Source organism: Ictidomys tridecemlineatus, chromosome 11 (assembly GCF_052094955.1).
Source record: "Ictidomys tridecemlineatus isolate mIctTri1 chromosome 11, mIctTri1.hap1, whole genome shotgun sequence".
Taxonomy (NCBI): domain Eukaryota; kingdom Metazoa; phylum Chordata; class Mammalia; order Rodentia; family Sciuridae; genus Ictidomys; species Ictidomys tridecemlineatus.
In genome coordinates, this window is record NC_135487.1 from 126,720,127 (window position 1) to 126,747,810 (window position 27,684).

The 27,684-nt window shown below is 49.5% G+C and overlaps 1 protein-coding gene, 2 long non-coding RNA genes and 1 pseudogene across 17 annotated transcripts in view; 1 reads left to right on the forward strand and 3 right to left on the reverse strand.

The window, feature by feature from the left end:
- Positions 1-1,434: 1,434 nt before the first annotated feature.
- LOC144368478 (uncharacterized) lies at positions 1,435-13,262 on the reverse strand. The gene is made up of 2 exons (XR_013428238.1): positions 12,705-13,262; positions 1,435-2,418 (listed from the first exon to the last, which is right to left on the reverse strand). It is a non-coding gene; the product is annotated as an uncharacterized LOC144368478 (long non-coding RNA).
- Positions 4,087-27,684, forward strand: part of Arhgef2 (Rho/Rac guanine nucleotide exchange factor 2) — a 42,164-nt gene continuing 18,566 nt past the window's right edge. For 3 of the 15 annotated variants that reach the window (XM_078027401.1, XM_078027395.1, XM_078027394.1), the window contains exons 1-5: positions 4,088-4,202; positions 10,050-10,088; positions 12,736-12,853; positions 13,430-13,469; positions 14,607-14,700. In XM_078027401.1, the coding sequence (XP_077883527.1) occupies positions 12,790-12,853; positions 13,430-13,469; positions 14,607-14,700 (198 nt within the window). In that variant the 5' untranslated portion in view covers positions 4,088-4,202; positions 10,050-10,088; positions 12,736-12,789. Of the gene's footprint in view, positions 4,203-10,049; positions 10,089-12,735; positions 12,854-13,429; positions 13,470-14,230; positions 14,466-14,590; positions 14,701-19,101; positions 19,206-20,098; positions 20,305-20,497; positions 20,648-27,684 lie in introns of those variants that run through there. The other 12 variants (XM_078027404.1, XM_078027409.1, XM_078027398.1 and 9 more) reach the window with 11 other exon arrangements.
- On the reverse strand, positions 13,271-15,078 carry LOC144368477 (uncharacterized). Its single transcript, XR_013428237.1, has 3 exons — positions 14,832-15,078; positions 14,586-14,679; positions 13,271-13,491 (listed from the first exon to the last, which is right to left on the reverse strand). It is a non-coding gene; the product is annotated as an uncharacterized LOC144368477 (long non-coding RNA).
- On the reverse strand, positions 25,667-25,726 carry LOC120891035 (U6 spliceosomal RNA; annotated as a pseudogene).

Below are 27,684 nucleotides of genomic sequence, written 5' to 3' on the forward strand. Positions count from 1 at the left end.
CACCCTGCAGATCTGACCATCCGGATTACACCCAGAACTCCTGATGGCACAGAGCCAGGTGCATGAAGGAGAAGGGAGAGGATCTCAGCAGGGGACTGGCTGAGGAATCCCCCAACACTGCTCCCAGATAGGACAGCATGTGGGACACAGGGCCCAGGCCAGTCTCCTCAGCCTCTCCTTTCTCTCTTTCCACCACACACAGGGGAGCAGAATGCCCCCTGCAGAGACTGAGCCCCTGTCTCCCTTCCACTCCTGGGTGCGGTGGGAGCAGTGGACAGATTGCAGCGAAGAGGGGGAAGCAGATTGAAGGACCACCTTCCCATAACCTGGACTTTTCCTGGGGTGGTTATGATCACTTAGAGAAGGCCTGGGAAAAAAGTTCTGACCCACGACGTCCTGGTCCTTCTGTGCACTTCAACATCTTAGTAGCTAGGGGTGGTCCCGGGAGAACAGGTGCCTGGGAGACGCCTTCCAAAAGAAGGGCCAGTACCTGGTACTTCCCTTCTGCCCCTCCACCACCTTGGTACTCTGGAATTTGGTATTTCTTTCTGGAGTGGGACTTATTTTCAACTCAAAAGCACCTGAGTGTCCTTCCTCTGAGACACTCCAAGGTGAGCCCTGGTACCAGCCAGGATGTTTCGGTGGTGAAAACAATGCTCCTTTGGGATGGGAGAGCGGCTAGGAGATGAGGGTGATGTGGCTGATGCTCGGAGCCCTTCTCTCTGTGACACGGGGACAGGTCTTACTCCTCACATGATCAGGGTCTTAGAAGGAAGAAATCATAATTCTTTCACTTATGAACCTATTTCCCTGTTACTTTATCAGTGCAGGATCCTGTCCCTACCCCCCCCCCCCGCCACATTCTAACCCCTCTGTCCCTCTAGGCACAGCTCAAAAACTGTCTGCTTACTTCTGTTTCCCTTTTGATTCTCTCAACTGGTAACATGTGCTCACTCCTTTGATAACCCAAAGTCTTTGTGTGTGTCTGCGTGTGCATGTGTGTGTTTGTGTGTGCGTGTGTGTGTGTGTGTGTGAGAGAGAGAGAGAGAGAGACTGGGATCTGAACCCAGGGACACTCTACCTCTAAGCTACCTTCCCAGCCCTTTTCTTTTTTCTATTTTTTTAATTATTTTTATTTGCTCTATTTAGTTGACATGACAGCAGAATGCATTTCAATTCATTCTATACAAATGGAGCCCAACATTTCAATTCTCTGGTTGTACATGGTGTAGAGTCACACCATTCATGCAATCATACATGTACCTAGGGTAATGATGTACATCTCATTCCACTATCTTTCCTACCCCCATTACCCCTCCCTACCCTTCCTTTGCCCAATCCAAAGTTCCTCCATTCTTCCCATGTCCCCCACCATCATAGGTCAGCATTCAGTAATCAGAGAAAACATTTGGCTTTTAGGCCTTTTTTAAGATGTAGAAGGACACAATACCTTTATTTATATTTTATGTGGTGCTGAAGATCAAACTCAGTGTTTCACATGTGCTAGGCAAGTGTTCTACCACTAAGCTAAAACCCCAGCCACTCCCCAGCCTTTTTGATACTTCATGTTGCTGACCTGAAACTTGGGATCCTCCTGCCTCAGCCTACCATTATAGGCATGTGTCATGACACCCAGCTCAAACAGGATCTTATGTACTAGAAAGATCATTGATCTGTAATCCCAGCGATTTGGGAGTCTGAAAGGGGGATTGCAAGTTCAAGGCCAGCCTAAGCAATTTAGCAAGGCCCTAAGTCACTTAGTGAGACTGAGTCTCAAAATAAAAAATAAAAGGATTGGGGAAATAGCTTAGTGGTAAAGCATCCCTGGGGTCTAGTACTAAAAAGAAAGAGAGAACATTGAACCAGGCATGGTGGCACACACACACACTTGAAATCCTAGCAACTTGAGAGGCTGAGGCAGGAGGTTCACAAGTTCAAAGTCAATCTGAACAACTCAGAGACCTTGTCTCAAAATTTAAAAATCTAGAGGGTTGGTTGGGAGTATATCTCAATAGTAGAGTATCCCTGAGCTCAATCCCAGTTTTAAAAGCAAAAACAAAACAAAACACACACACACACACACACACACACACACACACACACACACACACACACTGGACTGGGAGCCAGAAAACCCAGAGACCTGACTCTGTAGGTGGCTTGACTCGGAGCAAGCCCTTCTCCAATTTGTGCCTCCATAAAGTGAGGGTGACTAGGTTGCCTGAAGCCTGGCTGACTGTGACCCCCTTCCAGTTCCCAGGTTCTAGAACTCTGTTCTCCCTTCTCTTCTTGGCTCAGACTGGCTGGTGTGTGCCGCCCATGAACAGAGCCGTCCCAGAGGAGTTCCTCGCAGGCGGAGACCCAGTGCCCCGAGGCCGCACTCGCCGTTGCCTGTCCGCAGTGGAATCCAGAGAGCAGCTAGAGGAAGAGGAGAAAGAAAATGAGGAGGAAAAGGAAGAACAAAAAAAGGCAGGGAATGATTTCCATGCTGTACCCCTCCGAAGGTCGGGGGCTTTCCGGGCCCGTAGCCACACCTATGACCCCTTCAAAAGACACAGCTGGGAGCCCGGCAGGGAGTTCCAGGACCCCCTGAGCAGGTAAGCAGGAAGCCCTCCTCCCCACTCTGCGCCTTGAAGAAAGTGGTTGAGAAGAAATGACCCAATGCCCTCATTTTACAGATGAGGAAACTAAGGCCCAAAGAACTTTAGGATTTAAAAATATATGTATTTGGGTTTTTTTAGATATTCATGACAGTAGAGTGTGTTTTGACATGTCATACATGGAGTATAACTTCTCGTGCTAGTGGTGGTGCACGCTGTGGATCTGTGGGTTACACTGGTGGTGTACCAGACATGCACCTAGGAGAGTTAGGCCTGATTTCATTCTACTGTCTCTCCTGTTCCCATGCCCCCTCCCTTCCCTTCATTCCCCTTTGTCTAATCCAATGGCGTTCTGTTCTTCCCTCGCAGGCCCCCGCTTGTTGTGTGTTAGCATCCACATATCATTTTGGGGGGACTGGCTTATTTCACTTGGCATGAGAGTCTCCGGTTCCATTTAGGATGTTTCTTGAGAGAAGTGGGCTCCGGGTTGGGGCATTGGGCTTGTTCCATTTCCAGTCCTGCTGGTTCCAGGCAGAGGCAGACCCACGGTGTCTCAAGCTGATTTTCTGCTCGGGGCTGCAGCGGGGAGCAGCTGCTCTTGCTCAGAGTTCTGCATGTGCTTGAACTGGGGGAGAGGGACCCAACTCTTCCCCCCCCCCCCTGGAAAATCCCTGACCACTTCCCCAAAGACAGAGGAAGTCAGAAAGAGAAGGCCCCGGGGGTCCGCATGAAGAGTTCAGTGTGAGTGGTCATCCGTGGGGGCCTGCTCGCCATGGAGGTGCACTGTCCCTCCGCTTTGGCGGTGGTCCCCTTGGACAAGCTCCCTTAGCTCTGGTGAGTGGACCCCCTTCTCTAGTTCCTGGGTGCAGCTGGCTGTGGGCTGAGTGGGCAGAGAGCATGCTGGGTCTTGTTCCTGAACTGGTGCGGGTGGGAATTCAGGTGACAAGCAATGCCTGGAAACCTCAGGGCACCTTCCTATGAGCAGAGTTGAAAGCAGAAATGCCCTGGGGACCCATATGCCCATATGTGGTGCCAGCTGCATTTCAGGGGTTCACGAAATGAACCAGCTGCATTTCAGGGGTTCATCTTTTATGATCAGACATTAATATGGCATGTTGGGTGCAGAGGGAAGGGAGCCCTGAGCACACTATTTAGCTGAATAAGGGGAAAGGTTGGCATCAGAAACCAGAGAAGTGCGATTCCAGCTTGCCCTTCCCCTCCCCCCTCCAACATTGACAGGTTTTCTTTAGAGTGCAGTACTGCGCTTTGGCCAGCAGGGGCCACCCTTGCCTGCATCTAGCTCTGCAGTTCTGCCAAAGCAGAGCCCCCAAAGGAACAGCTAGCCTGAGTCTGGGCTGCACCTATGCCAACAGGAAGGGCTGGGCTGGGGGCAAGCAACAGGGCTGGGCCGAGGCAGTTTTCCTCCCTGGTGCCCATCACTGGTCACTGACTACAGAGGGCAGCGGTGGCAATGTGTGTTTCAGGAGCAGACTGCAGGCATTGGAATGCCGAGGCCCCCAGGAAGCCCCCTTACTACAGAGCCAAGAAGATCTGGACACTGTTTTGGGATCACAGCAGCAGAGTGGCCAATCCTCCCACCTGGTATGGACAGACAAATCGCCACTGAGGCTCTTGTCTTGCTTTCCGCCCCTCCTATGCCCCTGGCCTGTCCAGTCACCACTCTGTGCCTCTTCTGTTCTGCCAGCTGCTGGGTCTCTCTGGGTCCAAGCATTGCTCTGACTTTATCTGACCAAACTGAATCTGTCATCTGTACCCCTCTGTCTGCTTCCCTGGGTCTGTATACTCTGGCCCTGACTCTTAGCGTCCCGCCTCTGTTGCTTTCTCTAAGACTCTCTGTTTCTCCCTTTCTGTGTCTCTGTGTTAATGTGGATATTTCTGTTCCTCTCTTCTTAAAAGGGCCCTGTTTCCCTAGCTGTTATAACCACTTCTTTCTCTGGGCCCCAGTTCCCATGGTTGAAACTGGACTTGTTATTTGTGGGATGAAACTAGGCATCTAGTACCCTGAAAGATATAAAAGTTCTCTAACAAGATAGCCATGAGTACCGAATGAGGAAGGGTAGAAACATTGCCCAGCCTTCTGGCTTAAGGGAACATAACTCAGGGTTAGTGTCTCCAACTAGGACCTAAGGACCACTGTGGATACAAGAGAGCTTTGGAGACACCACTGGTTCTGCTAGGTGAGAGTCCCTGAATACATCCCTGAGCGCATCCCTTGACTGGCTAGGCTTTCCAATCCTGGATTCATTTTTGGGGTGCATATGACTTGGAAGAAAGACTGAGAAAAAGAGGCTGTGTACAGCCTGTCTGAGAACTAGCAAGAATCTTCTTAACCCATCAGCAGCTTTTTAGCCATCTGAATCTCTGCATGCCCCACCCAATCTGCTGCCCCATTTCAGAGATATTGTAGAAAGAACAGGATTTTTTTTGAGAGAGAGATAATTTTTTAATATTTATTTTTTAGTTATTGGCGGATACAACATCTTTGTTTGTATGTGGTGCTGAGGATCGAACCCGGGCTGCACGCATGCCAGGCAAGCGCGCTACCACTTGAGCCACATCCCCAGCCCGAAAGAACAGGATTTTGGAGTCAAATGACTCCTATATCCTTCATTTTTCTTCTCTCTCTCTCTCTCTCTTTTTAAAAAAATTTTTTAGTTGTCAATGGACCTTTATTTATTTACATATGGTGCCAAGAATTAAACCCAGCACCTCACACATACTAAACAAGTGCTCTACCACTGAGCTACTACCCCAGCCCTTTCTCTTTTCTTTTTGAGACAAAGTTTTCCTTTGTTACCTAGACTGATCTAGAATTCCTGGATTCAAGCCATGCTCCTCTCTCAGCCTCCTGAGTAGCTGGGGAGGTATGCCACCATGCCTGGCCAATAAAACTATCTTTTAAGCTTGTAATTATTAAATTTAAAAAATGTACAGTTGGGCAGGTGATGCACACCTGTAATCCAGCAGTTCTGGCGGCTGAGGGAAGGATCTCAAGTTTGAGGCCAGCCTGAGCAACTTAGCAAGACCCTGTCTCAAAAGAGAGAGAAAATAAATTAATTAAAAGGCTGGGAATGTGACTCAGTGGTAGATTGCTTGCCTAGCATACCCCAAACCTTGGGGTTCAATCCCCTGTACTGCCCAAAACACAAACAAAAACCTTTTTTTTTTTGGTGCTGGGGATAGAACCGAGGGCCTTGTGCATGGGAGGTAAGCACTCTACCAACTGAGCTGTACCCCCAGCCCTACAAACAAAAACCTTGTTAAGATGCCGTTCTATTATGCTTTTCTGCTCCAATTCCTATTCTTGCTTGCATCTTTAAGCTTATCCTTAATATTCTTTTTTTTTTTTTTTTTTTGGTGGTGGTAGTGCTGGGGATAGAACCCAGGGCCTTGCACATGGGAGGTAAGCACTCTACCAACTGAGCTACATCCCCAGCCACCCTTAATATTCTTTGTCTCTCTCTTTGGAATTGCTGTAGTGCTCCACCAGAGCCCACAGACTAAAAGCTTGAGTCATCACTGAGCTCAGGCCTGGGGCTACAGACTGTTCATGTGCCAAGTCTTGCTCCAACTTTATTTTGTTTGGCCACTAAGATGCTTAAACTTTAAAAAATTCTGATGTCCTTAAATGTAATCTCCAGTTTGTCCAAGTGGCTAATATTTCCTGTTGCATTTTTCCCTTTGTCTTTTTAAATATACTATTTAAAATGAATCCCCAATAGATCAAACACCTATCTCAAGATCACCAACACTTTTAAATTTGTTTATGTAATCCTCCTGTCTCTTATTTCCCTGCCTCCTGAAAATTGTCTTGAATTTATCACTCATTTACCTTAATTTTTACTTTAAAAATTTTTACTTTTTTTTTTTTCATGGTGCTGGAGATCAAACCCAAGGTCTTACACATATTAAGTCACTGAGCTATTCTCCCAGTCCTTAGTAGCCCTTAAAAATTGTTTTAACACAGATACATGCCTTACTACTAATATGTCTTGTTTTTGAATTTGTTTTTATTGCTTATTTATTGGTTCTGGGAATTGAACCTGGGTGTTTAACCACTGAGTCCTATCCCCAGGCCTTTTTATTTTTATTTTGAGACAGGGTCTCATTAAGTTGCTTAGGGCCTTGCTGAATTGCTTAAACTGGTCTTGAATTTTCAATCCTCCTTCCTCAGTTTCCAGAGCCTCTGGGATTGTAGCATGTGCCACCATGCCCAGCAATTTATCAATTTTTTAATGGTAGCCTGGCACAGTGGCGCGCGCCCGTAATCCCAGCAGCTCGGGAGGCTCAGGCAGGAGGATTTCGAGTTCAAAGCCAGCCTCAGCAAAAGCAAGGCACTAAGCAATCAGTGAGACCCTGTCTCTAATAAAATACAAAATAGGGCTGGGATGTGGCTCAGTGGTCGAGTGCCCCTGAGTTCAATCTCTGGTATCCCCCCAAATTTTTTTATAAGGTTAGTGCATTTGGGCTATGTTTCAGAGATTTTGCCTACCCCAAGAATGTGATGATATTATCCAATATTTTCTTCTAGAAGGGTTATTGTTTTAGTCTTTCACATTTTTGTGTTTGTTTTTTCCCCATATAAAGACCCAATTGTTCCCTTATAATTTTTTTTAAAGACCCTACTTTCCCCAGCAAATGGCTGTGGTTGTGGTACTTTCGTTGAAAACCAAACAACTGTATTGATGTGAGTCTATTTCTGGACCTTTTCTATTCCACTGAGCTATTTGCTTCTCTTTATACTAACATCACATTGTCTTAATTAATATAGCGTTAGTTGAAGTCTTTAAAATCGAACAGTATAAGTCCTCCAACTTTATTATTCTTTTTAGGATCTTGGCTCCCCTAGGTCTTTTGCATTTCCATGTAACTTTTAGAATCAGCTTACAAATTTCTTTTTTTTTTTTTTTTTTTTTAAAGAGAGAGTGAGAGAGAGGGGGGCACAGAGAGAGAGAGAGAGAGAATTTTAACATTTATTTATTTTTTCTTAATTCTCGGCGGACACAACATCATTGTTGGTATGCGGTGCTGCTGGGGATCGAACCCGGGCCGCACGCATGCTAGGCGAGCGTGCTACCGCTTGAGCCACATCCCCAGCCCTACAAATTTCTTAAAACAAACAAGCAAAAATACCTGCTGGATTTTGACTGAGGCTGCACTGAATTTAAAGAATAATTTAGGGGTCGGGGATATGGCTCAGTGGTAGACTACTTGCCTAGCATAAATGAGACCCAGGGGTTGATCCCCAGCCCCCCGCAAAAAAAAATATTAATTTAGAATGAATTCACATGCATGGAAAAAAATTCCATTTATTTAGGCTTTTCCAAGAATATGTCTTTCAATAAAATATTGGTTTCTTCATACTTGTCTTGCCAATCATTAGATTTATTTATGGGTACTTTTTAGGTTTTTTTTTTTATAACTAATTAGAACGATTTTTTTTTTTAATATTTATTTCTTAGTTTTCGGCGGACACAACATCTTTGTTGGTATGTGGTGCTGAGGATTGAACCCGGGCCGCACACATGCCAGGCGAGCGCGCTACGGCTTGAGCCACATCCCTAGCCCCTATAGTTTGCTTGCTATTACAATGCTTTTTTATTTTTGCACTACATTTTATGATTATGTTTGGTTTATAGAAATAGAATTGAAAATTAGTCAATGTATGGTGTCTTTTTTTTTTTTTTTTTCTGCACTGAGGATTAAACCCAGGGATGTTCTACTGAGTTACATCCCTATCCCTTTTTAATTTTATTTTTGAAATTTTGGGACAGGGTCTCACCAAGTTGTTAAGGCTGGCCTGCTCATCTTCCAGAGTAGCTGTGAATACAGTCATGAGCTACAGTTAGCCATCTTCAAATGAACTACATTTCTTCTTTTCTGCTGAGTAGAAATGGTGATAATGGGCATGCCTGTCTTTTCTGATTTTAGAGGGAATATATCCTAGGTTTAACTTTTTGTTATCTCCTTGTTTTTGGAGATTTTATCCAGGACCTCATGCATGCTAAGCACAATCTCCACTGCTGAGTTATACTCCCAGTCCAGGTTTCTTCGTTGAAATTGATTGTGGGGCTGTACTCTGGGAAAGAGTCTCTTTATCAGATTAAGGAAGATTCCTTCAATTCCTAATTGCCAAGACTTTCATTTTTAGAATGAATGAGCGCTGGATTTTATCCTTATGCTTTTCTGCAATTACTACGATGATTTTATTTTTTTCTCCTTTAATACATTATTGAGGTGAATTACAAGTGAAGTTTTTCTCATGTTAAACCATCCTTGTATTCTTAGGATAAATGTAATTTTGTTATGACAGGTTGTCTTTTTCTTTCTTTTTTTGGGGGGGAGGGTGTTACTGGGTATTAAACCCAGGGATGTTCTACCACTGAACTACATGCCTGGCCCATTTTACTTTTTATTTTGAAACAGGAACTCATTAAGTTGCCCAGGCTGTCCTAGAATTTGTAATCCTCATGCCTCAGCTTCCCAAGTTCCTGGGATTATAGGCATGTGCCACTGTGACTGGCTAGATTATCTTTTTTATATACTGCTAGGTTTTATTTGTGGTACTTATATTGCAGTATAATAAACTAACCCCCAATTTAGTGGCTTAGCAAACAACCATTTTTGGCTCCAATTTTATAAGTGGGCAATCTGTCTGGGCTCAGCCGACAGTTCTGTGTATGTGTGTGGGGGGGTGTAGTACTGAGGATTGAACCCAGAGGTACTCTACCATTAAGCTATATCCTCTGCACTTTTTTTTTCTTTTTTTCTGAGATAGGGTCTTGCTAAATTACCCAGGCTGGCCTCAAACTTGTGATCCTCTTAATTCCAGAGTTGCTGGGATTATAGGCATGCACCACTATGCCCAACTAGATGACTTCTTAACTTCTTCATAGGAAAAGCTGCAAGTAATCTGTGATCATTAAAATACTACAGTTTCCTAATATTTTGTCCGGGATTTTTGTACTTATGTTTACAAGAAAGATAAGCCCATGGGGCTGGGGATGTGGCTCAAGCGGCAGCGCGCTCCCTGGCATGCGTGGGGCCTGGGTTTCGATCCTCAGCCCCACATACCAACAAAGATGTTGTGTCCGCCAAATACTAAAAAATAAATATTAAAAATTCTCTCTCTCTCTCTCTCTCTCTTCTCTCACTCTCTCTTTAAAAAAAAAAAAAAAGATCAGCCCATATTTTCCTTTGCCGTATTATCCATGTGTAATTTTAGATTCAAGTTTATTGTCTTAGAGAGACGAAGTGCTTCTGTTTTTATTTTTATTTTTTATTTCTATTCTTTGGAAGAATTTCTATAATTCTTCATGTATAACCTGTTAGTGATCTGTTCTGGAAAGATTTGTCCAGAACAGTGTAGCCTGTTGTTGTTTTGTTTTGCTTTTGGAAAATTAACTACTGATTCCCTTTCTTTAATAGGACCATTCAGACTATCTATTTCTTCTTGACTCAGTTTTGGTAAGTTATATATCTATTTCTTTCTTTTGGTAAGAATTTGTCTATTTTGTTTGCATTTTCAAAATTGCTAGCAAAAAGTTGTAGGTAATATTCTCTCTTTTTTTTTTTTTCCCCTGGTGCTGGGATTGAACCCAGGGCCTTGTACATGCAAGGCAAGAACTCTACCAACTGAGCGATCTCCCAGGCCCTTCTCTAACCTTTTAATCATTGCTCTTTCTGTACTTAGATCCACCTAGTCATTCTAATTTTATTTATGCTGTCTCTCTTTATCACTCTTTTGTGTTTGTGTATTTTATTTGCCTGTTCCTAAAACACAACTCTTGGCTTTATTGACCCTTTCTAGTTTATCTTTATTTAGTATTTCATTGATTTCTGATTTTCTTTCTTTATTGTTTTGGGATCTAACTCAGGTTGTGGAGCACTCTAAGCAAGAGTACATCTACCACTGAGCTACATCCCCAGCCCTTTCAGTATTTTATTTCGAGACACAGTCTCACTAGGATGCTGAGGCTGGCCTTGAATTTGTAATCCTTCTGCCTCAGCCTTTGGAGTCACTGGGATTACAGGTGTGCACCACTATAGCCCGCACGGTTTTATCTTTATCATATACTTCTCTCAGTTTTCTTTGTGATTTGTTCTTTTTATAACTTAAGTTGGCATAACTCATTACTTTTCAAGCTATTAAAAAATTTCAAGGCTGGGATTGTGGCTCAGTGGTAGAGCACTTGCCTGGCATGTGTGAGGCAATGGGTTGGATTCTCAGCACCGAATATAAGCAAAAAGAATAAAATAAAAGCTCATCAACATCTAAAAAAAAAATTTCAATATGAAATTTTAAGGCCACAAATTGCCTTAGAAATACCACTTGCTATGTCCCATGAGTTTTCTTTTATAGTTTTTTTAAAATATTTTTTAGTTATACATGGATATAATATCTATATTTTGTTTATTTATTTATATGTGGTGCTGAGGATAGAACCCAGTGCCTCACATGTGTGAGGGGAATGCTCTGCCACTGAGCCACAACCCCAGCCCAGTATTTTTATTTTTGTAGAATTAAAAAAAAAAAATTGTTTTGTTTTAGTTGTGGTTCTAAGGATTGAACCCAGGGTCTAGCACATTCTAGGCAAGTGCTCTACCACTGAGCTGCACTTGCAACTCTAGAGTTTTTTTTTTTTTTTTTTTTCTGGTTTTACTTAAGGGATTTTCTCCCCATTGGAAAAAATTTAAATGTAACATAACGTAGAAAAATATAGAAAACTTACATGTAGAGTATAGTGAATAATTAGGGAGCAAATGCCTGTGTAACCACCCCTGGGTTAAAAATGTAAAATTAAAAATAGAAAACCAGATTTCCAGCACTGAAAACACACACACACACACACGTATATAATAACAAGTAAAACAAACAAAAAATACATAGATCAGGGGTTGGGATTGTGGCTCAGCGGTGGAGTGCTCGCCTAGCATGGGCAGGACTCCGGTTCAATCCTCAGCACCACATAAAAATAAAGGCATTGTGTTGTGTCCATCTACACCTAAAAAATAAATAAATATTAAAAACAAAAACAAAATAACGATAACTCGCTAAAGCCCAGAAGCCCTCGGTGTTCTTTCCCATTTATAACTCCTCTCTGGCACAGATGACCACATTCTTAAATTTTGAAATTGATTTTATATATATATATATATATATATATATATATATATAAAGAATCAATAGTTGGTCTCTTTTAAAATTTATATGAATGTTATCAATCATACACTGTATAAATCTTTTGGGTCTTGATTTTTTAAATCAACATTGTATTTTCAAGATTCATCCATATTGTGAAATGAACTGTGGTTTGTTTGTTTTTACTTGTCAAATAATGTGTAACTATGTCACAGATTTTTTTTTAAGTATTGGAGATTCCAGGGGTCCTCCACCAGTGAGCTATATCCCCAGTCCTTTTAATTTTTTAATTTGATCCTCCTGCCTCAGCCTCCCGAGTCACCAGGATTACAGGCTTACGGCACTGCAACCCGGCTATATTACAAATTCTTTAATCCACTGAAGTGGGACTTCTGGTTATTGCTCTGGGATACATATTATTGAAATGTGTTAAGATTTGCCTTATGACATAATATGTGGCCAGTTTTTGTAATGCTCCCTGCAGATTTGAGGAAGAAAAGAGAAAAGATTGTCTAAAGAACCCACCATCTGTATTTCCTATTTCCTCTTGCCTTAAATCCAGACTGCCCGAGTTTATTTCATTCCCTACTTCGCCCCGATAGGTTGAGTTTGTCATCTCTGGAAATCATTCAGAGTCAATATTTTCTCTGCAAAAATGTTTTCTGTATTTAAAAAGCCTGCTACCCAATGTGTGTGTACATGTATGGAGACATCACACTGCATAGTATTAACATGCAGACTTATGATGGGTCAATTTACAAAAAGAACTGAAGAAGAAAGTCTGCGACAGCACAGCGATGACAAAAGAGCAGGAGGAACTTCTGAACTATTTCAGCTGGAATATCCCAGATGTGGGTCGCGGAGCCCGGGAGGGTCTGAGTTTGCGGAAATGCCAAGCTGTGGGAAAGGGGAGAACATGCTGGGCGATGGGTGAAGCTGACCTTTGTCTGAGAACTCTTGACATGATTTTAGGGTCAGGATTCCTGTCATCCATCTGCTGGCTCCTTGGACCACTCCGGCACTGGTATGCTTTCCAAGTCTGTATCCATGAGCGCCATCAACTGCCTCTCGGAGCGCTCAGATCCAGATGGTAAGTAAGAGGGGAGTGAATTAAAGATGGACCCTTCTCTAATCCATTCCATCACTAGTCCTCCGTCGGCTGTTCAGCATCCAGATGTCCTGGATAACCTCCAACCACACCCTTGGAGCCCCCAGAATGTCATTACTCAAATGAGAGATCTTAATTCAGGACTTTGGCATTTTGAGACTCTTCTGCCAATTAGAGGGGACCTAGGGCAGAGAGAGGCTCTCCAGCCTCCTCTGTCCCCAAAAGTGGAGGACAGTTATCTGAAATGTACCTTTTCCTCCAGATGGAGTACTGGGAACTCAGTGTGAATCTTTAGTCCTCCCCAGTCCACCAGAAACAGAACTGAAACATCAGGCCCCTCTCCCCCTCTTCTCATAACCCTGGTTCCCAAGTTCTTCAGCTGTGCTCTGCTCAGAACCCCGCCCTCCCTCCCTGCTCCCCAGTGCCCGCCCTCAGGAATGGCGTCACCTGCACCTGCAGCTTGGGAACCTGATCCAGGTGGAGGGGGTGGGGGAGGCAGCCCTGGGCGCCTTTGTCTGGCTTCAGCTAGACACTCCTCTTCTCCTTCTTTGTTGGCAGGACATTCATCCCAGTGCTCTGCCACTGACCTCAGCAAACCGTGAGTTTGGGGACTGGAATCCCTTCAAAGATCAAGGTGGGGGAGGAGCGATGGGTCAGGGCCATGGATTCTGTGGCCCCCAGAGTATCTGCTTCCTGACACATACTTCCTTTAACATTTCTGATTACAGATCTACAAATATCCTTCTCCCTGAGATGCATAAAATTTGCCCTCTTCTCTGGGTTCCGATAGCCCCATGGGATGGGGGAGACATTAGGGAAAGAAAAGGAGTAACCCTATCACAGAGTGTCAGCTGGGTAAGAGAGTTGGCTATTGTCAAAGATATAAAGGTGGATGGGCAGCTGGGCTGTTGGACAGTCAGGGAGAGACAGTGACCAAGGACCAAGGTTGGGCTTTGGCTGGTTCAGATAACTGACCACTGGGTAGTGGTCCTAAGAGAGCTATGCAAGAGCTGTAGAGCTCCCAGAAGAGGGCAGGGCCTGAAGGCCAAGTTCAAGGACCCAGACAGAGGAAGCTGAGAGATTTTGATAACTGTCTAAATAAGCATGTAAAATCAGCACCTGTTCATTTGGCTCCTGTGACTGAAGTCTGAGTGGGACTGTCTTCTAAGGCAGTGTGGCTGTGTGAGCGAGGAGCACTGGGCCCTTTAAGATCTCAGACTCTGATTTGTGGTCCTGAAATTCTGCAGCTGACACATCCTCCTGGCTCTGGGTTTGGGATTAGCTCATGGGATGGGGCTGATGAAATCCCAGGAAATTCAGTCCTTATTGGCTTCAGGCCCAGAGGCTCTTTCCAAACAGCACGGGGTCTACACAGGGCTCTTGTTCTGAGGGGGGGGAATGCCCCCCTGGAGGGCTCTCCCTCCACTCCACTTCCTCTGGGCAGCAGCTTGAGAGCAGGGATTGGGTCCACCCATCCCGAGCCTGGATTAGGTGGGAAGGGGGAGTCTGCATGTATCTGGGAGGAGCCTGGAGTTCTCCTCATAAATAGAGGGGCCTGGAGAACTCAGTGTCCACATCCGGGAAGCCGACGGAGGTGTGTGGGGTGCCCTTGCGCCTCCTCTTTCTCCCTCCCAGTCTACCTGCCTTCCCGCGCTCTCTCCACCATCCCTGGGAGTATCTGGTTTGCTTTCCAGCTCCATCTCCCTCTTCTCACCTCTTCTTTGTCTCTCTGCAGCTGGAACCAGCTGGAAGGGAACTCTGGGACCTGGGCAGGCTCCTCCTTACGAAGGACCTTCAGCTTCCTCTTCCTCATGACAGGCAAGTCCAAGGTAAGAGTTAGAGAGGGACGGGGGCCCCCCCCCCCCGGGCTGGTCGCCCTCCCCGTTCCCTTCCTCCCGAGCCTCCCTCCCGTGTCACCCGTCCCCAGCCTTCCCTATTAGAGATTCAGGACAAGGCTCACGTTTTGAGGGAACACATGCTCACTCTTCCAGCCTCTGTGGCTGTGACCCAGCAAATCGCCTTTTCTCTGCTCTACCCCCGCCTGCCTCCAGCTTAGCAGGCAGCTGTGGACAGCTGGAAAAGGGACGAGGGCTGGAGCCGGGAGCTGAGGCAGGGCATGGCGTTTCCTGACTTTAGGTCTCCTGCGGCTAAGAGGTGGGCAGCAGAAACGTTATGTCCATTATTGTTGGACATGATAATGGTAATAATTACAGCAGGACTCTGTACTTCTTCGTAGAGTATTAGAGTTTGCAGAGGACTTTTACACTCGTAATTTCATGGGTGGAAATGGCAGCTGAAGGAGTTGAACTGAGGCCCTAGTGGGAGGGCAAGCCAGGACGGTGTGTGACTCTGGAGGACATGTGCCTGTGTGGCTGTGTGTGTTCTGATCCTGGTAAGTGAAAGCATATTGCTTTCCTCCTGGTGACCAACCCTCTTCTCTGGAGCCTGTAGCTTGAAATTCATTTCTGTTTTCTTTACTGACTGGTCTCCCCAGGTGTACATGTGTTTTCCCAACCTGGGGTGGCTTTTGGGCACTGAGAAACTCTAGAGAAGATATCCCAGTCGCCTTGAAGGACCAGGGTTTTTTCCCACACTAGGGTTGCTCAGACTCCATCTGGCTCTCCCTGAGGGCCTGGTGCTGCCCCCTGGGCCAGCCTCTGAGCCAGATTCCCTTCCTCTGAGTGGGCTGGGAAAGCAGACAGAGATGCAAACAGGTCACCTGTTTAGCACCTGGTTAGGAGTTGAGACTGGTGGATTCCCACCTGACCAGAGTCTCCCTGAGTTCAGAGGAGGTGAATCTGCTGGGGGAATCACCCTCTTGTCTTGTCTTTTTTTAGTTATAGGTGGACACAATACCTTTATTTATTTATTTTTTATGTGGTGCTGAGGATGGACTCCCAGGTGATAGGCGAGCGCTCTGCCGCGGAGCCACAACCCCGGCCCCTCACCCTGTCAGTACTGTGCAGGGCTAGGCTGGGCCCCAGGTGGTCTGTGTGTGCCCCCCCTGGGCCTAACAGCCATGTAGGAGGCTGAATAACCTAATGAAAGGGAATGTGGGCAGACCTTGGAGCCCAGACAAGCAACAGGAAAGAACCTGGGAAAGCCAGGATGTGGTCCCCTCTGGCCTTTCCCCACCAGGGCCTCTGGTCCTGTCTTCCTGTTTCCCTCCCTGCCATGCCTCGGCCCAGCTTCCTTCCAGCCTCTGGGGAACAAGGGCTCCTGCTTCACTTCATCTCCTCCACTCTGGATGTGGAACAGGGCAGGTAAACATCAGGGGGCAGGGCAGGACAGCAGCTCAGTCAGGCAGTGACAGAAGGAAGCAGTTCATTCCCCAGAGGCCACCTCATTCAATTCTTGTAAGAACTCAGAAGTGAGTGACTTTTATCTGTTTGTTTGTTTCCTTTCAGTACTGGGGCTTGAACCCAGGGCACTTTACCACCGAGCCACATCCCACAGGGTCTCACTAAGTTGCCTAAGTTGCCGAGGCTGGCCTTGAACAAAGACGAGTGTTTTAATCTCCATTGCATAGACAAGCTAACCCAGAGCTAAACTACTTGCCCAAGATCCCATAGCTAGTAAAAGGCGGAGCTCTGACATGGCTGCCTCTGCCCCAACCCAACAGCCTGTCCCCTTCCTCCTTCCATCAGCCTCGGCTGGGGGGCGTCAGTTATGCCTTAATCCCCCTGCCCCATATACAAGATCCAGAGTAACAAGAAGAAACAGAGCTCTTCTGGCCCCGTGCAGGGTCTGGGGCCAGACATCTCCAGGGCTTGCTCTGTTCACCACTGGCCCAGCCTCTGGCAGTGGGGTCCTTCTCCAGGGAAACGGAAGGGATATATTTTATCAAGTTAAATGGGCTGAAGAAGGTGGTGGCAACTTTTAGATTCTGGCAGAAATTTTGATTTTTGTGTGTATAAAAACGAATTTCTGGAAATCTGAAAGATATCATTGGAGGGGGTGTTGGAATAAAGGAATAGTTTTCAGAGAGGGGTGGTGGGAGAAGGAAAAGTGTTCATTGTTCCCGAGGACACAGGAAATGGACCCTGAGTCAAGCTGCAGACTTAGCTCAGGAATGCAGGCATTTTTAAAGGTAGATTAGCTTTCTTTACCTCCTTCCTGCTTCATTTTTTTTTTTTTTTTTTTTTTTTGTACCACGGACTGAACCCAAGGGTGCTTTACACTGAGCCCCATTCCTGGTCCTTTTTTATGTTTAATTTAGGCCTCACTGAGTTGCTGAGGCTGACTTTGAACTTGCAATCTTCCTGCCTCAGCCTCCCAAGACACTGGGATTACACATGTGCACCACTGGCTCATTTTTGTCTTTTTTTTTTTTTTTTTTTAACCTTTATTTTATTTTTACATGGTGCCAGGGATCGAACCCAGTGCCTCACGCATGCTAGGCAAGCGCCATACCACTGAGCCACAACCCCCGGCCCCTCATTTTTGTCTTCTAAGGGGATAATGAGGAGCAGGGTAACAAACAGCAAGGAGATAAAAAGGATAACAGGAGACTATTTTGAGAAAGGGTCTCACTAAAAGGAGACAGAAAAGGATTAAGCTAGCCAGTCTTCTTCCTTCCTTTTCTCTTTCCTTTGTTTTTTGGTTTTGGAGATTGAGCCCCAGAGCACTCTACTGATCTACATCCCCATCTTTTTCATTTTACTTTGAGACAGGGTGTTACTAAGTTGCGCCACCATAGGGAACCCAGCTTTTTCTTTCTTCTTTTTTGTATACCTTATTTTATTTACTTATTTCTATGTGGTGCTGAGGATTGAACCCAGTGCCTCACACATGCTAGGTAAGTGCTCTACCACTGAGCTACAGCCCTAGCCCTATGTGAGTGAGTGTGTGTGTGTGTGTGTGTGTGTGTGTGTGTGTGTTGTTGGGGATTGAACCCAGGACCTTGTGCTTGCGAAGCAAGCCCTCTACCAAGTGAGCTATGTCCCCAGCCCCTAGACTTTCTACATTGTGTTTATGGACTGAGAGGTCCCTAAAGAGCCTGGGGTACAGCTGGGCATGGTGTCTCACCCAGGTTATTCCAGTGACTCAGGAGGCTGAGGCAGGAGGATCACAAGTTCAAGGTCAGCCTCTTGAATCATAAGACTCTTGGCCCCTTAGTGAGATCCTGTCTCAAAAGAAAACATAAAAAGGACTGGGGGGCTGGGGTTATAGCTCATGGTAGAGCGCTTGCCTCGCATGTAGCTCAGTGGTGAAGCACCCCTAGGATCAATTTCCCACTACCAAAAGAGACAAAAAAAAAAGAGCCTGGGGTTCAAATCTTAGGCTTCTTGGGTACCCAGGTAGAGTTTGGCCCTTTAAGGTTCTATCCTCTGCTTGCAGAACCTTCAGCCTGGGAGAAAAGCCGAGTCCCAGTCCAGTCTTGGTCTCTGAGCCCCCAGTGGGTGGAGCCATGAAGCTGGGATTCTGGCCTTTGGCTCCCTGTTTTTAAATTTAGTACATTCCAGAGTCTTGGCTGACCGAGGGGAGGTAAGCCTGGAGTTCTGGGGCCAGGAACTCAGGCCTATGGTTTGGGAGTGTTCTTGCAGCCTTCCCATAGGTCTCCAGCAGGTGCAACCCTGGAGAAAACAGCCCGGGCCCTGGGGAAGCACTTTCTTCTTCCACTTGTCACCCAGCCTGGGCCCGTATGGTTTATTTCCTCTTTGGCCTCCCTTTTGCCCCCATTCGGAGAATGTAATCCAGGCACTGAGCTGTTTTTTAAAGTTTTGTGACCACAGGGTCTTGCTAAGTTCCTTGGATGGCCTTTAACTTCCTGTCCTCCTGCCTCAGCCTCCCAAGTAGCTAGGAGCACAGGCTTGTGCCCCCAGGCTCGGCCCTCTCCTTTTTTCTGCTCTTTGCTATATAAGGATCCTGAACAGGAGAATGGGTGAAGAAGGTGAAGAAGGAGTTGCTAGGCAGGGGGAGAACCAGAGGAGCAGGGTGGGGGTGGTGCTGGGGGTGAAGAGCCCAACCAGCTCAGCCAGCGGTGAGGCAGTGAAGCCCGAAATAGAGGCAGAGGCTAAAATTGGCACCTTCAGGAGTGCTGAGTTGGGCTTGAAACCTCCAGCCTGGTCCTACTGAGGAGTCCAGCCGGGAGCTGCTGGACCTGGGCTGGGCCTCCACTCCCTCCCTCCTCCTCCCACACCAATTGCAAGCAGAATCAGGCAGGACCTTGCAAACATAGTAGGCTCTGTCCTAGCGCTCTTTGTTTGTGCTCTGATTTCTACATAGAAGTGGGACACCCCGAGAGGAGGAAATGAACTGCAATATGAGTGATTACAGTTAGACTGGAGGAGGAAAATAGCAGGAAACTCACCGAAGGTGGAGATTGGCACAGGTTGGGGCAATCTTTTTGGTAAGGGGGATTTAATCCAGGGGCACTTTACCACTGAGTTACATTCCATTCCTTTTGACTTTAAGAGGGTCTTGCTAAGTTGCTGAGGGTCTCACGATATTGTTGAGGCTGACCTTGAATTTTTGATCCTCCAGCCTCAGCCTCCCAAGTCTCTGGGATTACAGGCTGACCACCGCGCCTGGCCCCATCTTCCTTCTAATGGAGACAGTTGGTTGTGCCTTAACTGTTCTCTGATTGGGGCAGGCTATTTTCTAGTCTTCTGGTTCCGGTTTAAGTAGCGACAGAGAGAACCAAGGTTAGACACATGGAAGGACTTCCTCAGCTCTCTAGCTTTCAGGAAAGCTTGCTAATTCCCACCTACACCCTCCAAAGTAGCTGGCAGAGGCGGAGCTAGGAGGAGGATGGGCAGAGTGTGGTCCGGAAGGGCCCAGAGAGGTGGAGGCTTGTGGGAGAATTCTGTCCTCTCGACTCTTTTTTGACTTTTGGGAACGACTCTTTTCCTGTAAACCTACTAAAGATCCGTCTTTTAGTTCTTGGAGTTGCCCTCCCTCTCGCCACCCCTGCCCCCAATCGTACACGGGGTCTGTTTATTCTGGCAGCTCGATGGGCCCCCAAGGCCGGGGAGGAACTGGCCCCGGGCCCCTGGAGAGCTGGGGGCGGGGGAGTCCTGCGGCCCGAGGGTCTTTAAAGTGAGGTGCTGGGGGAGGGGGAGGGGAGGAAGGCCTGGGTCCGGCGGGGACTGCGCGGCCGGGCACCCGCGGGCTCCGGGAGAGCCGAGCTGGGGCCGGGGCGCCCTCCGCAGGGCGGGACCCCTGGCCCCGCGGCGCCCCGTCCCGCGCGCCGGCCCCCGCCCTCGCCGCGCCCCGCCCCCCCTTCCTGAGCGGCGGGGAGGAGACAAGGGTTTGAGGAACTGGCGCTGGGTGCCGGGCGAGGGGAGTCCGACTTCCTGTCCCCGCCGGCGCGCGGCCCGGACCCTCGCGGCTCCCCACAATAGCGGGCGCCCGGCTCGCGCCGGAGCATGTCCCGGATCGAGTCCCTCACGCGGGCGCGGACCGAGCGGAACCGAGAGCTGGTCGGCAAGGTGGGTCGAGTCCCCCGCCGCGTCCCCCGGCGCCCCCGGCCCCCGCCGCGTCCCCCGGGCGCCCCCGGCCCCCCGCCGCGTCCCCCGGGCGCCCCCGGCCACGCCCCCCGGGCGCCCCCCGCCCCGCCGCGCCCCGGGTCGGCTCTGGGCGCCAAAGTCGGGCGCGCGGCGCGGCGGGACGGGTGGGTGGGGACTGAGCGGGCGGGGGGGCCGGGGGACGCGACCCGCGCCTCCCGCTCCGCCGCGCGGACTCGCTGCCGGGACCCCGGGAGAGCAGGCTGGGCTCGGTCGCCTCCGATCGGGCGCCACCGGGTGTTTTGTCGCTCAGAAGAAAGTTGCTCCGGTAAGGGACCGAGCGGGAAGAGGGGGGCGCGCGTCGGGCCGGAGGTGGGCTCTCTCCGCACCCGCTCGCCGGGAGGCCGCCGGGTCGCCCCGGCCGTACCCCCGCCTCGGCCGCCGGCTAGGTCGTTCCCCCTTTGTCCCCGCCATCCGGCGGAGGGGGCGGGAGGGGTGGTTTCCCAGCTTCCTCCCACCACCACCGCCACCGCCACCACCTCCCCTCCAAGACAAAAGTCAGCTCCTCCTCTCCGCGCAAATGGGCTTTCCAGCTGTGATTCAGCTCTCCCCTCGGGTGGGCGGGTGGCGGGGGTCAGGACCGCTGAGCGACGCTCATCCCCCTTCCCCACCCCGGGCCCCAGGCCATCACCCCAGGTGAAGGGAGCAGAAGTCTTTGTGTAGCTGGGATTCTCTCCTCCCCACGGAGCACCCCTGAGCCTGGAACGCGGGGTGGTCCTCATCCCTCTCTGCCCCACCAGCCTTTCAAGCTCCTTGTTCTCCCAATCCCGAAAGCCTTAGGCGGACAGACCTGGGCATTGCGTTCCTGCCCCTTTCTGCCGTCCTCGGCGCCTATTCTCTTATTTCCTGGTGCTGGAGGCCCTTTACCTGTCATCTCCAGTCTGGGTGTATAATTACACGCGCGCGGGCACACACACACACACACACGCACCATGACCTCTTGGCCACTGCTTTTAAAGTATCCTTTATTCCTGTCTTTGTATCCAGATCCATTCCCAAATACTATGACCCGTCTACACCCCAGGCCCCAGAAAATGATCAAACTGACTTTAGCTGAGCAGCTGGGAACTGGGAGGAAGGTGGTGTATCCAGACAGCACCTTCCAGCTCCGTGGGGCTTCCACACTGTGCTGGTTCTCAGAAAGGCCAGAACCCAGCCCAGAGCTGCTTTGATCTTCATCTCTGGCTTTCCTTCCGTGTCTGCTGGGTGGACGGCTTACCTGATTACCATCTTCAGGCCAGGGAGCTGGTACTCCACTGGAGCCCTTCAGGCGATGGAGTGCCCTCACCTCCACCTCCCTGCTGATTCTTAGCCAGGCTACCTGTCTTGGTGCTAACTGGGAGAAGGTCCAACCTAGGGCAGAGGTGGGGATGGAGACAGAGAAGGAGGCTTTAGGACTTTCTCAGGGGATGATATTAGACTCTGCTAACCGGAAAGCAGCCGGGGATTTGAGTAACCCCTAAGACAAACAGAGGGCCAGGGTGAGGTGGCTGAAGTGTGGTGGAACAGTGGGGTGGCAGACAGGCTCTTCACAACCCTGCGCCAAGCCAGGCCCCAGCTCCAAAAGTCTGTTTATTTTTTCAACCGTTTGAGCTGAGACCCTGGAGTAGAGCCAAGGGGGGGGCGGGAGAGGCTTTTTGAAACCACGGAAATACGGTTCCACCCTAAAAAGGAAAGCCACGGGGGGAGCGGCAGGAGGGGCAGACCTGGCCAGGGGCACAGGGAGAGATTCCGGGAGGTTAGATACTGGGGTCCTTTCTCCATTAATGAGGGGGCCAGGGGCCAGATACCTGGACCTGTGCTCTCTTTTGTTGCTGTTTGTTTGTTTATTGTCACCTCCCCCAGTAGGGAACTGGGCATCCGGAAACCCAGTTCTTCTTTCTGCCCCGGAGCTGGCCAAGGAGAGGAGGGGGTATTTGGGAATGTGGCAGGGGGAAGGGGAGTGCGGGGGGCTGAGTGGGTGGATCTGAGAGGGCACGGAGGCCACAAGAGGAGGGTGTCAGTTTGGGCTGGTCGGAAGGGGAGGGCCACCACCGCCACCTCCGGAAAGCTGTGGTTACAGAAGGGGGGAGTTGGTTCTTAGCCAACAAACCCTGGGTCCCCTCTCCCCCCTCCCCCAAGCACGCCAGCTGTCTCCTTTCTTTTTATACTGTGGTGGGAAGGGGGCCACTGGAAAGGAGATTATTTGAAGAAGATGGTCTCTTCCCTGCTACCTATGTGGGGGGATGGGTCAGGCACCCCACCTGCTCCCCGAGCTCCTCCTAGGAGGAGGAACTGGAGTACAACCTGCCTCTTTCTCTTCCCACCCCTTAGGCTCTTTCTGCGAGCCCCTGCCCCCCAGGCTCCTTTTTCTTTTTTTTCTATTCTTCCAGGCTTGTCTTCAGATCTCCACCCCCTTAATTCTCTCTGCTCTACTTCCTACCTCCTCACACCCCAAAGCCCACAGATCCCCTCTCTCTCCCTTTCGTCCCGTGCTCTTCCCTCCCCTCCTTTCCCCAGCCCTAACCTTCAGGTCCCTCCGAACAAAAGATCCTTTTCTGCCAACCAGGGCCAGAGGTGTAGGGATGGCTCTGGAGGCTGGCGGTCCCCTTGGGATCTCTGGGACCCCAGCATTGGAGTGTGTGGTGGGCAGGTGGAATGGGGACTGAGGAGGAGAGATCTTTCTTTGTTCTGGGTACTAGAGAGGTGGCTGGCTTTGTGTGCTGGACCAACGGTGTAGCTAGAGAGGAGGGCTGGGGGCGCCCAGGAGGGAGCCTGGAGGGCTGATGGCTTTGGAGGAAAGTTGAAAAATTGGGGTCCTCCTGGAGGCAGAGGCTTTTGGGGACATAGAAGGACTCTGAGGGTCATGGAGGTTAGGGAAAGGACCTAGGGGGAGGGGAGAAACAAGAATGGGGGAAGGGAACTGAACGCTTAAGTCACCAAGGGACGGGGTTCACGGTACCTAGGGGTGCCTAAGGTAGGACCTGCTGGGAGTGACCAAGGAGTTCAAGAAGCATCTGTCTGTCTGATGTCAATCCCCTGGCTCTGGAGCTGTGACCTTGGAATCCGGGAAGGGACGGATTGGAATGGGAATCCCATGTGTGCATGTTACCTGAGTGTTGGGGTATGTTCCCTGTGTGTCTGTCCCACTGTGCTCTAAGTTACTGTTTGCAGTATGGACACCAGAGTAGGGGGATCATGCCCTCTGGACATGAGGAAGTAGTTCCATTCTTAGCTTTGGCCTCTGGTTCGAAGAATCTTGGAGGAGCCCAGTGAGTGGATTGGTCAGGGTTTCTGGAGCTGGTAGGGGAAATGGCTGAGAAACGCTGGTTCCCTGGGCCGTCTGGGTTTGTTTGTGTCCCCTTGGGGGAGGGGGGAAGGCTGCAGGCAGCAGCTGCCCCCTCCCGACTCAGCCGGCCTGCCCTGTGCCAGGAGGGCAGGGAGTCCTGGCACGGCTATTGTTCACTTGCACAAATGCCCGTCTGTTTGCATCGCTCCCCCCACCCCCGCTTGTCTCTCTCCTGGCCTGACAGGTGTGTCGGGGTAGGGGGCAGGCTGGGGTCCAGGGTGCCTGGGTCTCAGGGTCTTTAGCCTCATTTTATTCCTTGTGGCCCTAAGTGCCCTTCACCAATGTGTTGGCCCCCATTACCGGTTTCATCTTCGTTCATTAAGCAAGCATTTATTAAGTGCCTTTGTGTGTGTTCACTGTTATTTTCCTTGTTTCTGCTCTTGGAACTAGTGTTTTCTATTTGGCCGCCTTTTCCTGGCCTCCAGTCTTCATCTTGTCCCTGGAAGCTCCTAAAGGGGCTTGGCCTGGCTGAGAGCATCCCAGGTTCTTTTCTCAGTCGTGGGCAGGAAGCTTCTGGCTTTCCCCCCTGACTTAGTGACTCTGCACCTTTGCTTTCTGGGGGCTGAGCCACAGGTGACTCAAACCCCAGTGCACCCCTCTAGACTCTAGGCTCTGGTCTGGGCAGAGGCCTCACCATCTTGGGAAAGGGGCTGCTGCTAACTGCACCTGGAACCAAAGTGGTTGTGGAGGAGGGGACATCTTGGAGGCCCGCGTAAGAAATGAGTGGGGTCCCCAGAGCAGGGTGCTGCTGAGCCCCCCATGTCTTGATGTCCTTCTCTTGATGTGCTTGATCTTGATGTCCTTCTCTTCCCTGCCCTTCTCACTGAGTTCCTTAGACCTTCGCTAAGTTGCTGAGGCTGGTGGCTTTGAACTTGTGGTCCTCCAGCCTTGGCCTCCCGAGCCTCTGGGATCATCACAGTGTGCTACCTGCCTGGCAGTCTTTTTGCTAGGTGTGCTCAACTGTTGATCTTTGATGTAGCAGTGGCAGAGAGGAAGGTTAGTAGGCTGGAAAGACGGTTCCTGAGGTTTGTGAGAAAGAGGCAGAATGACCCTTGGCTGCCAGACAGCAGGAGGCTGGAGCGCAGGAGGGCTTCAGGGCCTTGAGCGTGTTGTGAATTGTAGATGGGCATTTTCTCAGTGGATAGGTTGGAACATGCAGCAGGTGAAGGTCTGTCCTGCTTGGAAGTAGGTAAATGGGAACCAGTATGATTTTCTTATTTCAATTTTTCTAGTTATAGATGGACATAATACCTTTATTTTATTTATTTATTTTATGTGGTGCTTAGGATCAAACTTTGTGCCTCACATGAGCAAGGCAAGCGCTCTACCACCGATCCACAACCCCAGCCCAGTGTGATTTTCTTTTTGGGGGGTATGTGTGGGGTACCAGTGATTGACCTCAGGGGCACTCAGCCCCTGAACCACATCTCCAGCCCTATTTTTTTAATATTTTATTTAGAGACAGGGTCTCACTGAGCTGCTTAGCACCTCGCTTTTTGCTGAGGCTGGCTGTGAACTTGCAATCCTCTTGTCTCAGCCTCCTGAGCCTCTGGGATTACAGGCATGCGCCACTGTGCCTGGCTTCCAATGTGATTTTATTTTATTTTTTAAAAATTTTATTTATTTATGGGGCTGGGGTTGTTGCTCAGTGGTAGAGTGTGCACCTTGCTCGTGTGAGGTACTCGGTTCGATCCTCAGCACCACATAAAAATAAATAAAGGTATTGTGTCCACCTACAACTAAAAAAAAATTTTAAAAATTTATTTATTATAATTTGTTATACATGACAGCAGAATGCATTTCAATTCATAGTACACATATAGAGCACACTTTTTCATTTTTCTAATTGTACACAAAGTAGAGTCACACCACTTGGGTCTTCATACATGTACTTAGGGTAATGATGTCCATTTCATTCCACCATCTTTCCTACCCCTACGCCCCCTCCCTTGAAAATATAGGGGCCATGCTAATCTTCTCTGTATCGTTCCAATTTTAGTAGTGAGCACCCAATGTGATTTTCTTAAAAAACAAACCTGGAAGAGTCAGGAATGGTAGCGCATGCCTATAATTCCTGCAACTCCTGAGGCTGAGGCAGGAGCACAAGTTCAAGGCTACCTTCAGCAACGTAGGGCGTAAGCAACTTTGTGAAACCCTATCTTAAAATTAAAAAGGGCTGGGGACATAACTCATGGGCAAAGCGCCCCTGGGTTCTAAAAAATAAAAAAAGGGCTGGGGATATGGCTCAGTGGGGTCACATCCCCTTTAGGAAACAAACCGACCAACCTGGAAGAGAATAGGACAGAAATCCAAACCAGCCCACTCATCCCACCTTTGGAGCCAATTCCCTTGGAGAGCAGGCTCCATGTCCTTCCATCCTCAGCAGCCGGAACCTTGGGGCGGGCACAGGCCACCTCTGGGACAATAGTGCTAGGCAGTGCCAGGCCGCTTGCTGCTGGGATGTGCTGCTGCTGGGGCTGCTGCCCGCTGCTGGCCCACCTAGAGAGGGGGTCACTCGGAGAGAGGGTGAGTGTTGAGGGGTGGAGCAGGCAGGGCCCAGGGTACCCTGGCTGGCACTGGGGCATCTGTGCCAGAGAGGGGAAGGCCCTTAGAGATGGCTTTCTGCTTGCCCTAGTCCTCTCCCTTTGCTGTGCTCATCAGAGCTGGCCAAGCAGATGAGTGTCATTGAAGACGGGAGAGAGGGGAGGGGGAGGGCTGTGCGGAAATTGGGAAAGGGGAACTCTAGCAGCACCAGGACAGATCTGAAACACTGCCCCTTTTGGAGTTACCCCGGCCAGTGACGCTGCTCTTTTGAATGCTGTCTTCATGTTTGCCTTCTGGCTTTGACTTCAGTGTCATAAGTGCCACTGCTTTGGAAGGACAGGAGATGAGGAAAGTAGGGACAGTGCACGCCAGTGGGAAGGGCGATCTGGACTTGGTCTCTGAGGATCCCGCAAGGTTATTATTCAGAGGCAGCTGTGATCTTCTGAAAACACTGGATCAATTAAAGAGCTACACCTTGGAGCAAGACAGCAGATTAGATCCATGGGAGACTGTTCTGGTGACTTGAGGCAGGAGGCCACTGTGCTGGAGCACTAGGGGAGGAGGAGTGGCCTGCAGCACAGAGGAGGAGGCGGGAGGGAGGGACGCCGAGGCCCTCACGTGGTCAATGGGGGCGGAGCTGAAGGAAGCCACCTAGGGAAGGAAGACAGGTGAAGGCACCGAGGAGGAGGACCTGAGCGAGAGCTGAGGACCAGGAGATAGGAAGAGAAGGAAGGCCAGGCCAACGGGCGCAGGTGGCTTGTGCCTGTAACCCCCGTGGCCAGCGAGGCCCTGGCAACTCAGCCGGACCCTGTCTCTAAATAAAACACAAAAAAGGGCTGGGGATGTGTCTCAGAGGTCAAGCACCCCGGGTTCAATCAGGTACCAAAAACATGGATAAGCCAGGAGGAAAGAAACAAAAGTGTGGGGGTGGGGAGGTGCGTGGGGAGGGGGACAAGGACTGGCCTCTGGGCCTCTGGGCCCTGCTCATTGTCAGGTAACTCGGGCTGAGAAGAGGCTGGGAGGAGGATCTGGAGCCACCAGAGTGCCCTGGGCTCCAGGTCACCACAGCCCCGTGCCCTCTGGCCCTATTTGTTGACTCAGCCCCTGTACTTCCCTTTTCTACCCCCTCTGCCCTGAGCACTGGTCTGCGTCTCTCCCCTCCCCCACCTCCTGCCAGTGGGACTGGAACCAGTCAGGGCCAGCCTCCTCAGGCCCAGGTTGAAGGCTCCCCACCAAGGTCCCCAACTCTGGGGCTCATATCCTCGACCATCTGATCCTGCTTTTTTTTTTTCTTTTTTCCTTCGTACTGGGGATTGAACCCAGGGGTGCATAACCACTGAACTACCTCTGCAGCCCCTTTTATTATTTTGAGACCGTGTGTCTCAGTTGTTGAGGCTGGTCTTGAACTTGTGATCCTGCTGCTTGAGCTACCC